The following is a 13,443-nucleotide window of genomic DNA, read 5'->3' on the forward strand; positions in this document are numbered from 1 at the left end:
TGCCATGGATTCTGTTCAATATTTATGGTGTTTTTTTTTTTCTTTTCTTTACAGAAACCCAACTTTTTGGATTCCCCGTGGGAAGTTGCATCTTTGACATGGATTATGCGTTTGGTCGTCTTCTACAACCCCAGGCAACAGTGTGTGTGCTACAAGTGATAGAGGAATTAATTGTGGGAAGAGACAAGGCGAGTGGCTACGTCACGATAAGGAGCTGGTTTACAAATGTTTGTATTTCGTGCCAGTGATCCAAGGCTGGGAAAGCCTAGCAGCCCAGCAGTGGAAAACATTACTTTTTTTTAAAACCCGGTTCAAGAAGAACAAGTAGTCAATGTATATTTTACTGTGTTCCCCAGTTATTTAGCACTGACTCTTTTATTACGCTGAAATCATGGTGTGAGGATTGGTAGACAAGGCCCCCCCCCCGGTCCCCAGCAGAAGCCGGTGTCAGGATGACCTCGGAGGAGATGACGGGGTCTGTGCTCGTCTCCGCTGCGCGGGGTAAAGCGATACCCGCTCCGTCAGCTGGAGATGAAAAGGCTGAACGTGCCTTGGACACCAGCGTTATAAAAAGCCCCCCCGGCAGTCCGGGGCAGCGAACCACAGGCGCGCTCTCCTACTCACACAGGCTCGAAGGAGAAAGTCTTCAGGGCTCCGTGCCCAAAATACTCTCTCTGGTGAAAGAACAACCAACTAATGACAATGGTAATGAAAACTTCTGGGAGAGGAGCGGCTCCATCCCTGAGTCAGTGGAATTTCTTAACATTAACTGTAACGTTGTACAGAAAAACTACAAGAGTAATATCCCGTGCAGCCAGTTGTGCAAACCTTGTGATCCCTTAGCAGGGGCAGAGGCGTGCCTGGAAACTGGAATTCCCGTGTCACTGGAAAGAGCCATGCTTGCTGAAATCCAGCTGAAAATGAATGGACCTTCGTTAAGAACCCAGACAGCAGTAAATAAGAATGACAGCAATGATGCTGATAAAGTGGCCTTTTTTCACTTTCACTGTGCTAGCGACAGGAACGTATCCAAGGCTGTGTGCAGTTCACACAACGGCTTCATTTTGGGTGACTGCTTGCAGGCCGTGAGTGCTGGCGATGGTCACACCACCGCTTCCCCGGCCTGTTCTTGCAGGTTAATGGAGTTGGCAAATCATTGTGAGAATGAAAATGGGCAGCAATTGTATGAAGACGCTTTACGGGATAAGTATTTCTGTCTGGAAAGAGCCCCACGAAAGGTTAAGGTGGCGTGTGCAGGTCACAGCTTCTGTGGAAATAACTTTACTGGAAGAATGCCCTCAAAGCCCTTTCTGAGCCATTTTGAAGACTGTAATGATAACTGTGAAGAAGAGATGGAAGAGGATTTTTTTAGAAACAAAAAGGAACGTTCTACTTTATTAATAAGACGTTTCTGTAAAAATGATAAAGAGGTTAAAAAGTCAGTTTATACTGGAACGAGAGCAATTGTCAGGACTTTACCTTCAGGACACATAGGAACCACTGCTTGGAATTACGTTGAGCAAAGGAGAAACAACAGTGGCTTGAAGCTTTCTAGGATTACAACAGAACAGCTATCTATAACTCAGCCCTTAATAAAATGGGAATTTCATTCCTTTCTTGAGAAGTCTTTATGGTATGAGGTAAGCGTTTCATAGTCTTGTTTTTTTTTCCTTTTTTTTTGTAAAAGTTTTGATACCTTGATGACCTTTTCATTCATTAAAAAAAAAGCCTTTGACTAGCAAACACTTAGTAACACTGAAAAGGATATTTCACTTAAGCACATTAAACCTCGTGTTGAACACTGCTTTTTAGAAGAATGTACTCTCATCCTTTAAAATTCATTTGGATTTAAAATGTATAGCATTTTGGGGTGCAGGCTTTAATTTGAAGATTTTTTCTGTAGTACACACAGAAATTCAGAAATAAATGTAATAAATACTCACTGAATAATCTTTTCAATAGGAAAACTTCTGCCTACCAATGAACAAAAGCCTAACTGGCACAATAAAGCACTCTGTGCAATTGCCATGCACAGAATGTTTGCTCATGGTCAGAAAAAGCTTAAAACCACATGTTTCTAAGTCTTTCTTCTTTGAAATGGCGACTACAAATATTTTCCTTCTTATCAACCTTTGTATTTAACCTCTTTATGTATAATATGCATCAAGCATTCTGAGCATTATTTTTCTGTTATTTTAGAGTCACATATTATTTCTGCAATAATATTTCCATGTGTTTATGGCTTATTTGGCATTATATATGGCTTTCATACAAACATAGAAATTAACTCAGTGGATGTGATAAATATATGGACCCGTTGAACGTATACACTGGGTTAAAATAATGTAATGAATTATGGGCATTTGTAGGAAGCTTTCATGCTAATAATCAAAGGAAGAAGGAGAAAGTAGTAAATGAATGTGGTAATTTGTTCTTTCTTTCCCCTTATCTCACCCTTTGAGCATGCATTCTGTTTGGAACAGCTAAGTGAACAGTAGTTCTGTTCTTCAAGAGGAAAAAAAAGTTGGAGAAATTAAGTTTTCATAGCAGTACTGGCGAAACATGGAACAATAGAGACCTTTATGTTTTAAGTAGGAAAATGTGGGTCTCATTTTTGCATATCCCTTACATAAAAATTCTGGTGCTAATAAAGGAAAGGCACTGAACTGTTGTCTTGCTGAATATTTTTTTTCTTTCCTCTTTCCCTGCATAGGAAGGTGGGACTGAGGCTTTGGATTGTGTAGAAAATACACAAAATTATATGTATTTTTAATGTAGCATATGATTACTGTTTATAGATATTTATATGCAGATCTAGACTCCTCCACTCTGGATTTAACGTACGTGTTGTATGAAGAGAGAAGGTTTTTATGCTGAACACTTTCTCATTTTGCATGTGGCTGTTGCAGCTCCGTACAGTGCAGCGCTTACCCCTGTCAGATGGATGTGTGGCTGCTCTGTCTGTTCCTGAGAAATGCTCTTGTCTGAGTTGGAACAGTGCGAGCCCCTCACATTGGTACATAGGAAAGATGTGGCAAAGATTGGCCACGGGAACAGAGAACGGGAGTGAGAGCTTTGGTGTGGGCTTTGCTCGGCCTGGCACAACCTGCTCGTTGCCTGGACTCAGCTCAGCTGCATTGTATTAGCGATCTCACTAATTGCAAAAGTCAGAGTTTCTGGAGTCGTTGACCCATCTGGGTCTGAGAGGTTCACAGTGCTGAAGTGCGTCGCTTTACTTCCTGATGTGATGGTGTTTCTGCAGTAGTGGGAATATAATATGACAAAAGTATCCAGGTCCGCCGCTGACTGAAATACTAAATCTGAGCAGCTCACTAGAGTTCCGCAGGGTGACTCCCTCAAACCAGGTAGGTGACCTCCAGATCTCCAGATGACAGCTGTGACAACAGAGCTGCAATGCATAACAATTTAATTCTTCAGTTCAGCTTATTTTGGAGGCGGCAGGGCCATCTTTGCTGTGTCATTACATTCCTGATGTCCGGAGTTTGAGCTGTAAGGAGCAAGAGCTTAGCTCTGCTCAGATGGAGGTTTGCACATTGATACATCTTCCACTCTTCAGAGCTACCAAGGCACTACGGAAATGCCAAAGACTAATAAGGCAACAATGAAAAAAGAAAACTTAATTGCCCCCACATCTGTTTCCAGATAGCAAATGATTTTATTATAGATCTATCTTGGAGGAGTGTTTCATAATTAATAGATAAAGATAGCTTGTGGTTCTATATTGTGGATTACAAACAGATTTGGGGTTTGAGATTTTTTGTTTTTCCCCTTTGAAATAAAATTTCTTGTCCAGCACACTGAAAGGAATTTGCGGGGAAAAAATGACATAAAGCAAATAATCTGCAAGTGATTGGGGTTCACCTACACTCTAACATTATTTGGTTTTAATCTGACTGTGCATGAGTACTTTGCCTGTTACTGATGTTGTCATGTTTTTAGACATAAAGGTTTCTATTCATATGTTAAAGTAGGTAGTAGGTTTGGGTGAGCTGATTTTTGTTCTACCTGGACCCTGTGTTTCTTGTTTCTTCGCATAAGAGTTGCAGTCTATTGTGTAAAGAAAAAAGTTCATGAGCAAAATTGACTATTTGGAAAAAAATCAGGGAGGCAAAAGAGAAGCCAAATAGGCATAAAATTATGTTTTCCCTTCAGTAAGTGCTGTAAAAATAAATTGAACTTTGTTAAATGAAGCTCTGTACTTATATTTGCTTTGGGTTGAGTTACTCCAGTTTTAAAGGCTAGCTTTAAAAACAGAAAATTTACCCTGTCTGTAGAAGTATTCAGTTTTATTACCATAATGCGTGATAGAATTAGAGATAAATCTCTTAATACTTTGTATCATTTTGTAGTTGCCTCATAGCTTTAACAATTTTGGGCCAAATTATGAACAATAAGTTTTAGCTGTGAGCACACTTAGGTATTTAGAGCCAATAGTGTGGGAGTCTTGGCAAGAGCAATACATTATGCCTTCAGTTTTTCCACATTTTCTGACTTTCCTTCTAGTGACTGTTCATTAACTGTAAAGAAGCATGAAGGTCTGTTTTAGAAAATCTCCCTGCAGCACATTAAAGAGTTCACTTTAGAGTGTTAGAGTTGGACACTCTTCTAAATTCTTTCTCAGTTGAAACTAAGTTATCTCCATTACCTGTATGAACTGTTGAAAAGTTTGGGTTGTTTGTTCTGGTATGAGAGAATAAAAACTATGCCATACAAAGATCACTCTGTTGGTGAGTGAATAATTAAAATCTGAATTACTGAGATTTCATATACGCTTTAAATTATCTTGCTTTCCTACAGTCTTTCAGGATCTTGTAAAACGAAAGTTTTCTAAAATGAAAAAAGCTTGGTTTGCCAGTAATTGGTAGGTGTACGTCTTACTGGTATGACATTTCGGGGAGGACTTACAGGAAAAGTCTCTGCTGTAAAACTGTATTTGCCACAATATCTAAGGCACTCCCCATGAGTATGAGGCTGTTGGGGTTCTCTGTTTGTGAAAAGGGATTTGCTATAGTACGGTTCTGAGCCTCTGGGCACGAAGAATTTTGCTTGAAAATACAGACTGGTGGCAGCTTAACAAAAGGAATAACGTAAAGCAGCTGTTAGGTACCGAGAAGGTGCACATGAACGGGAGTATCAGGGGGCAGGAGAGCTCTGAGGGTGCTCCCACGCCCCCCAAAGCTCACCCCGTCCCAGCCGTGGGAGCCGGGTGACTCGGGGCAGTGACAGCACACGGCCTTCGGCAGGAACGTGGGAAACAGACGTTCAGCCCTGCCATTTCAAACTACTCTCTTCCTCTTTTTATTTTTTTATTCTCCTAATAATTTCACTAGAAAATTAGATATCTAGAAGCTATTCCTTACCTGCAAAACAAATGTATTGGACAGTGCTCGTATCATTCTGCAAATTGTGTGAAATTTTTAAAATATTTTGAACTGTAGCCAGATATGGTAATTTTTGAACTGAGATTGAAGACTTGCTTTTGAGATGCGCTTGGCAATCCCCTCACTGAGTATGAGAGAGAAAAATATGTTAGATTTGTGATCATTCTTACTTATGGATAATATTCTTGTTTTCCCATTTCGATGAAGTTCAGAAGACTCTTTTTGTCTCTGGAATTAAAACACTTATTGTAAAAACATAAGATTTCTTTAGTATAGCAAATACTCGAAGATACATACCTTCGGATAATTTGCTGTCATAGTATGGGAGCATGCAACCATAATGAAATGTTTGTTTTTCTCTTGCAATCAGCACATGCACTTGTTGCAGGACTCTGACTAATCTAGTTAGCTTGTGTGAAAACAGAAGATTTTTCTTTATTTTTTTTTTCCTTAGCTTGTCCTGTAACTGTAATGCCTATTGACTGCTGCCAACATTTGGACTTTGAATCTGCAGTAAAATAATGTGAGCTTCTTTTCAGATGATTAAAAGTTATTTTTATGTACTTTTCATGATTATTTTTATTCTCCTGATACTGTAAAAATTGTTTTCAATAAATCACAGCTGATACAGACCTTCATTAGTAAAGTGCAGGCAAAACAAAGGCTGTATTATTAGCTGCTCTAGTTCCATGTTACAGCAGGCTTAGTTCTTAAGTTGTTTAGGAATTCCCTTCAAGTATTAGAGAATGGGTGAAATTCTGGTCACATTGTAGTCTATTTAACATCTCCTGCTGGGATAACGTTACTTGGAGGGAGAAAAGGAAGTACGTGCAAAATGGAGCTATTGGCTTCATGGGAACTATCATTTACATCAAACATTTTAATAAAGAGACGTAGGCCAAACATACATTAAGCACTTTTAAAATCAGTTTTAAACTAAAAATATTGTCTGTATAAATGTGTGATGCGCATAATTCAGGTGGGGTCATTAACTTGGTATGTAAAACTTCCTTAGTACCCTTCAGTTGCCTAAGCTGTTCACGTTACCACGCTGGTGGGCAGTCCTGCTCCTGGGCCTGAACCCGTTGTTGGAGCTGTGCTACAGAGGATGGTGATCTCATCTCTGCTGCAGGCTCCCAACAGTTAGTTATTGGTGAGCTCACCCAGGTTTGGGGGAAGATAAACTTCTCCCAGACACTCTCCATGTGCTGTGGCTGAGGTTTCTGTTATCTCAGCAGGCTCAGTAGCCGGGTGCTGCACCGTAGGCTGCAGAAGAGACAGATCCTAAGTTTCCAGTGGGGAAAAAAAAAAGAAAAACTTCTTCCCGCCAGTTCCAACTGTTAATATTTGGTAATTGTACAGTTGTATGCATAAGAGCGAAGAAAAAACAAGTTTGTGGTTTTTTTCGATGTATGTAGTCAATCAACACTGAAATACTTGTAGCCTGAATAAAGTTCTGAATGATAATTCTGCATAGTTTATCTTTCAGCAAAAACATCAGAATGTATCTGAGCCGTGAATTGCTCGAAATGTGATTGTGAGTTGGATCAAGAAAAAGACTCCTGAGAGAAAACTGTCATCAGTCTTCTCTGGTTTAAATTAGGAATTTATCCTGAGTAACTTTGCAAACTCAGAGCATCGTGCTACAAACTTGAGGCCGTTCTGACCCTCTGCATATGTAAGATATTTTACTTTATATAAGCACATTACGGTTGCCATGGGAACCATAACATTGGACTTCCTGGCTGTTGTTCACAGTCCTGGGATTGCACTAGGTGCCTGGTGTGTGTAAATGTCAATGTATTTATTTTAAAGGGAAAAAATATTAATTCATAACATTCTGAATATTTCCCTTTTATGAAATTAACTTGTATTCTGGCTCACCTGTGTGTCCTTTTGGAACTTGCCTTACTTCAGATGCAGCCAGGGAGAACTCTGGGAGTGCAAAATCCTTTGCTGCGCAGAGGTTTCATTGTCGTCAAGTGATCTGCTATCAGCATGAAGGAGGCTTTGGTCTGTTAACACCAACTCACTCAACACGTCCAGGCTGTAGGAAGGATAGGTAGAGGTTATCAACAAGCAGGAAATATGATATGGAAATATAATATAGCATGGGTCATATTTAAAGCACAGCATATTAATTTTCTTATTCTCTGGCAGTTCAGAGTTTTTCTGTTTCTTTCTTTTTTCCTTCCTTTAACCAACAGGTTGGAGACAGACTTCTGTAATAATTTGAATGCTTCCTTTGAGCAACAAAGTTCTTTAGGCTTTCATCTTTAGCAGGCGTTTGTGAATCACCGCACATTCAGTTTTGCTTGCATAGTGTTTCTTTGCCATTGGTTTGGACAAACTACAAATCCAGCCTTTGTAAAGGATGATCAGTTTTGAGTAATTTTTTCTGGTTTTGAACACATTTCTCATCACACTTTAGCTTTGACCAGCTGTTTCCTGTTTTTCCTCTCAGTGGTTTAGCTGCTGAGGAGATAAATGCATCAATGGTTTGTGTCAGAATTAAAATTACCTTTATAAAATGATGGAAGATTAAAGCCAATAAGTTGGACACCATTACTAGTAAAGTCATGGTGAAATTCAGAAGGTGAAGTGTTGTTTGCTGTGCCTAGATCTTTCATAGATTCCAAAGCTTTTGCTGCACAGGGAGCGCTTCTGATACAAGAGAATTAGTCCAGCATCAGAAACACTAGGGTGAAGCTTTGTGTGGAGAATTTGGGGGGTGTCATGGAATTTTTCAAGCAGTTCCAAATTTTTGTGTTCATATGAGATTGTTATGATTTATCTGATCTGTGATCTACATAATGACCTGACCATTACATCATATTTGTCCTCTTCAACCTCCCTCCCCCTGGTTTTTGGATTGATCTGGGTAGAGGATGTGTTCATTTTTGTAATCGTACAAACCCTCCTGGAATTTGAGAGCTGAGTTTGTGTCTGTATTTTTGCAGAGCAAAGCAGGGCAGGTTCACCAGGGCAGAGTCGGTCTGTCACCTGTCTGTCAGCACTGGCTTGTGCAGTGCACTTTGTCCATGGTGAAGGGACTCCACATCCACACGGACGTGGATTGATACCCACGTGCTTGCAGTGTTACACTTTTAGCCCGAAATGGGCTTTCCAAAAGAGCTAGTATTTTTGGCTGAAGTTAAATGTCCATTTCATCAAACTATCACAGAGAACAGTACATTTGTAACTGTTTTCCTGTTGTACTCATCAGGAAAAAAGAGGTATTTGCTAATTAGTATTTATATTAGGCATTAATGACCAGATTCCTCTGATCCTTGATGAATTTTAATTTCTCCACTCTGCAAAGAAACACAAGGAAAACAACAGCCGAGATGAAAGCAGATTCGCAGGAAATACCCGTGTGGTTGTGACTCAGTGGATCCAAGAGAATAAAACCCCAAAATACCCTTTTTTCATTAAGTAAAAGAAATGGAAATTGATTTAACAGTACTGGGCAGGATTTGCTAATGAGATATGAAAGGTGGTTAACAGAAAGAACTAATGAAAAGGAGCCAGCGTTCTATGAAAAACTTGGAAGGAAAATAAAAGAGATAGCTGACAAAGAGTCCTTTGAGTTTTGGAACTTTAAGAATGTAGAGAGCAAACAACAACAACAAAATCTTATTTCTAAACCTAACCAGAACTAAAGGTTTTCCTGTTTTCCTATGGAACTAAGACATATGTAAACCAGTGCTAGTACTATGGTGATGGTTGTGTACAAAGGTTGCGCTTGAAGTAGAAATACAAAGAAAATGAGAAGAATTTGGAGAGAGACGGATAGTCACTGTTAGGAACTGAGGCACTTTGGCAAGGCTTGATGTGACCAGACCAAGCGTGTGTGGCGAGGCTCAGTACTTGGGCTATTTTGCTAGTTTCTTGGGTTTTTAATTAGATTATATTTTATAGGTTGGGGTTTTTTTGGGGAATATTTTCTGCTATGGAAAGTATCTGATGAAAATAACGTGCTTCTTAAAAATGGTTATTGGTTAAAAAAATTCAAATGTACAAGCAAAGTTACGGAGTCCCGGGTTTGATAAAAATCAGCTTCAAATTCTTGTCTGGGTAACAAATGAAATTAAATAATGAAATAGAATGAAACAATTTTGGAAAGCCTTAGAATAGCAAGGTTTCTTAGAAGATTAAGATGAGACATATCAGAAAATGATCCACTGCTGTGGATGTCTCAGAGAGGCTCGTTTTACAGGTATAAGTTTCCTGGTAGAACTGCATTAGCATCTCCTTGCTAGGCAAGGTTTCAGACCAGCTCATAGATGACTGTGGGTATTGTTAAGTGTGGAAATTCATTCATTTTTCTTCTAGTGAAGAAGAAAGTTTCTTCTAATGAAATAAGGAAAAGCCTTCTCTTCACCCACGTCACTGAAGTTTGACTATATTTGAAGAAAAATATGAGGCATATGCCATCTGGTGGATAGAATTATTCATACAGTTGGATTGGTAATCATGCATTTAACAAGTAGCTTTTATTAATGTTTTAAGTCCAGTTCTGTTCCATGCTGCATTATCACTTTTAATTGGCACTGGCGGATATTTCTTTAGTCAGAAGTAAAGGGAATAAAACCCTGAAAACTGAATTCAAGACCAGATGGAATCCCAAACTTGGCTTTGGTGTATGATTAGTGAACTGGATGATTGGAAGAAAACCCCCAATTTCAAATATTAATTGTAAAGGTTTAAGAACGTGTGCCAGTTAGTGAAAGACCATCTGTGGTACACCTTTCCCAAGCCCCTGCTGGATTGCAGATGATGCTGTGTTTGATCTGGTCCCTGCAGAAGGACGGGCCATTGCCCTGCGCGTCCCCAACACCGCAGGTGGGCCCGGAGCAGCCTCTCGGAGCCCGCGGGCTCGTGTCCAACAGCAGCCTTCCTTTGAGGTCCTTTGCCTGTGGGTCACAATCCCTTTTTGCCGGCCTTTGGGGCACAGTTTCATCAAGTACTGTTTTGTACAGAAAGCCGTGCTTTTCAAAATGTTCCTCTGCTGGTAGATGTGAGTGTAGCATGACTTGGGTATTTTAACAACCTAGATTAGGCAGATACAGTAAAGAGTGTGGCCAGCATTAAATATTTCTCTTTTCACACAGTGGTGCGTGGCTTCAGGACATATGTTTCAGGACAGTTTACAAAGCAGACGGTGCAGGGTAACAAGCGGAGCCGTCCGTGTGTATTGATTCTGATAGAAAAATTCTGTTCTGTTGGCGGGTGGATAGTTCTTATTCCTTGCCCTTTTAGTGGACATGAGGAGTCTAGTGTCCTGTTATCTGTTGGAAGGCTGATATTGCAGCTCTCTCATTTTTTCTTTAGACTGATCAAACCTAATATAATTAATTCATTTTTTCTAAACTTATTCTTAGCATATTAGAAAAGAATTGAAGAAGTACTTAATGTCTTTCATACTGTGATTTACTCCAGATCAAGTCAAATAAAAGCAAGTTTGTGCTTATAGTCTGAAAAGGGGTGAATTATTCAAAAACACTGTAATCGATGCATGTGTGAAATGGAGTTGTCGTCACAGTTCCATTAGCTGGTGTCATGGCCAGGAGAGAGCTGAAATCCAAGCCAGTGGAAAAAGCAGGTAATGCTATTGCTTCCACACGCTCCTGATTTCCCAGGGCTGGTTCAGGTGCCTGCGCTGCGCTGCACCACGTTCCCGGCTCTGAAGGTTTGTTAGTTCAGTCATGGTGCACAAACAAGATGGAGATTTAATTGCACGTGGAAACATTCATGGTTTGTTTTATTACTGGAAGCAACTGGCTACTTTAGAAGTATTTAAAAAGATTCTTTTTGACAGTAAATTTACTTACAGTAGACTCAACAGAGTTACTGTATGTGACTTCAAACTTCATGGCTCTGTTATTCTTCTTGTAACTAATTTATTTCTCAACATTAGAAGATAAATAATGTTTAAAAATCCAGAAGAACAAGTGTTCAGATTATTTGCAAAAATTACAGTTGAAATGTTTTTGCGCTGTAGTATAACAGAGCTTCTTTCTGTACTAAGCTGCTTTGGCGCTTTTCTGTGCCGAATATTTCACGAAGGAACAGCGTGTCCAAACCTTCCCCGCCTTTAACTGTTTCACCGGGAGCTCTGCTGGAACGGCTGCAGGTCTGTCCTTCTTCACAGGGCCTGTATTCATTCAGAAACACCTCTGTGCTACATGGGGAGTAAATGATCTGCTTTGTGCTACGAATCTTACTGTGTCTGAAATGGCTTTACATTATTATTATTATTATTATCATTACATTATTATTCTTATTATTATTAACCCTTAAAAAGCCCACAGCACTTCAAAAGTCTCAACAAACGCTGGTGTCCAAAGTTGCTTTGAAAAGATTCTTTCCCATCAATTTTGTTAAGCGTTTTCCACATCCTGCTGGTGTCTTCCTGTGAAATGCTCTAGGACTCCTATCATATAATATTTTTTAAAACTTATTTTTCCCAATCAGATTGAATGATGGCAAGTCATAGGGGAAATATAAGGGAATTCTGGCCCCAAGCAGGCCAAGAGATTAAAAAATAAGGGGGGTAGATAAGTTTTCATAATGTTTAGTCGGGGGAGGAAAGTGTTTTTATGGTGTTTAGAAGGTATTCAAGGAATTCCTTCGAGCAACCTGTGCTGAAGCCCTCATCCGCTTTCATTGCAAAGCTGGGCAGAAATGTTCATTTTCCTCTCCAACCCGAGAGCCCGGGCAGGGAGGCGGGTTGTTTCCCACCCTGGGGGACCAGGAGAAGAGGTGGGTCTTTTCTCAGGCTTTGTGATGTCCTGTAGGTCAGTTAGTCCAGATCTCACTTTTAATTTAGAAGAATAATGTCCATGATGCATATGTCAAACCTTACTTTTCTGAGAATTTTTTCCCCCCTTTACCAGCGTGGTAATCCTCACAAAACGGTTTAGTTGGGATTTGGTATTTTGCTGACTTTATTTTGTCTGGTTTGTAGAACAGTCTTTCCCTGAGGTGAATTTGCCCATCCTGGAGCCAACCTTCCTGGCTTTTTGTGCTTATATGGCTTGAACAGAGATATTTTCTCTTGGATAGTCTTATGTCATGACCGTTATGTTTATATGAATATAAACAAAAAGAAGATTTATTCCGAGCAAATTATCTGAATATAAAAGATTTATTCAATTTGCTTTGTTTTGTTGCTTGAGATGTCCTCTGTGTTCACGTATATATTTGAAAAACATTTTAAAATCTGTATTTATGAAAATGTTGCTCTTGGCAAAATGATGAAAAGAAACATTTTTTCATGTAAAGAACAGTGCAAACACTAAATAAGATAGATTACATAAAAGAAAAATTTTAAATGAAATTCATTTTTTTCAATCTTCACTGCTATGCATTCCAAACGAGTTTAGGCTTTAAAGTTGAAATGTTTACAGAAGGTTAGTCATGCCTCAGTACAGCCTGTGAATTTCAAAAAACGTGGGAGTATTGCTCCTTAAAGTCTTCACTTGCAGATTTTTAAATGTTGGATATCAGATTCCTCGTTGGAAAAACCCGATTGCCCATTTCACTTTCTACTAATTGAATGAGATTGTGGGCAATGCCTTTGTGCCTGTTTGTCCCATCGTGGTGGCTCTAGAAGACAATGGTCCCACCAGTAGGTGGAATCAGATGAAAATCTTAACTGCTAAGCTCGGTGTGTAGCTGTGGGTCCTGATCTGGCCAAAAGGACTCATCTGAGTAGTTCCAGTTTTGAAGCTCGCAAATAATATCAGCTTTCTAAAAACTATTTAGCTCAGAAGAATACAAATTAGGCTGATATAAAGTTAGCATTTATACATTTATATTGATATATATTGATACATGGTACTGTTTCCCTATATGGGCTTTTGGAGTGTACTCCTGGATGGGTTAAAAATGTTCTATTATTGTATGATGCTTACCACTGTCAGAAAACTTTCTCCTGGATATTGTCTTATAGCCATCTTCTGGTATTTTTGCATTGTCTGAGTGAAAGAAAATCCCATTACTCGTTAAAATCCATAGCTGTCCAGTAGGCAGTTTC

At 39.4% G+C, this 13,443-nt stretch overlaps 1 protein-coding gene across 2 annotated transcripts in view; it reads left to right on the top strand.

Moving 5' to 3' along the window:
- The first annotated feature begins 452 nt into the window (after positions 1-452).
- Positions 453-13,443, top strand: part of PLCE1 (phospholipase C epsilon 1) — a 100,784-nt gene continuing 87,793 nt past the window's right edge. For both annotated transcript variants that reach the window (XM_074154991.1, XM_074154992.1), the window contains exon 1: positions 453-1,640. In XM_074154991.1, the coding sequence (XP_074011092.1) occupies positions 453-1,640 (1,188 nt within the window). The remainder of the gene's footprint in view (positions 1,641-13,443) is intronic.

Source organism: Numenius arquata, chromosome 10 (assembly GCF_964106895.1).
Source record: "Numenius arquata chromosome 10, bNumArq3.hap1.1, whole genome shotgun sequence".
NCBI lineage: Eukaryota > Metazoa > Chordata > Aves > Charadriiformes > Scolopacidae > Numenius > Numenius arquata.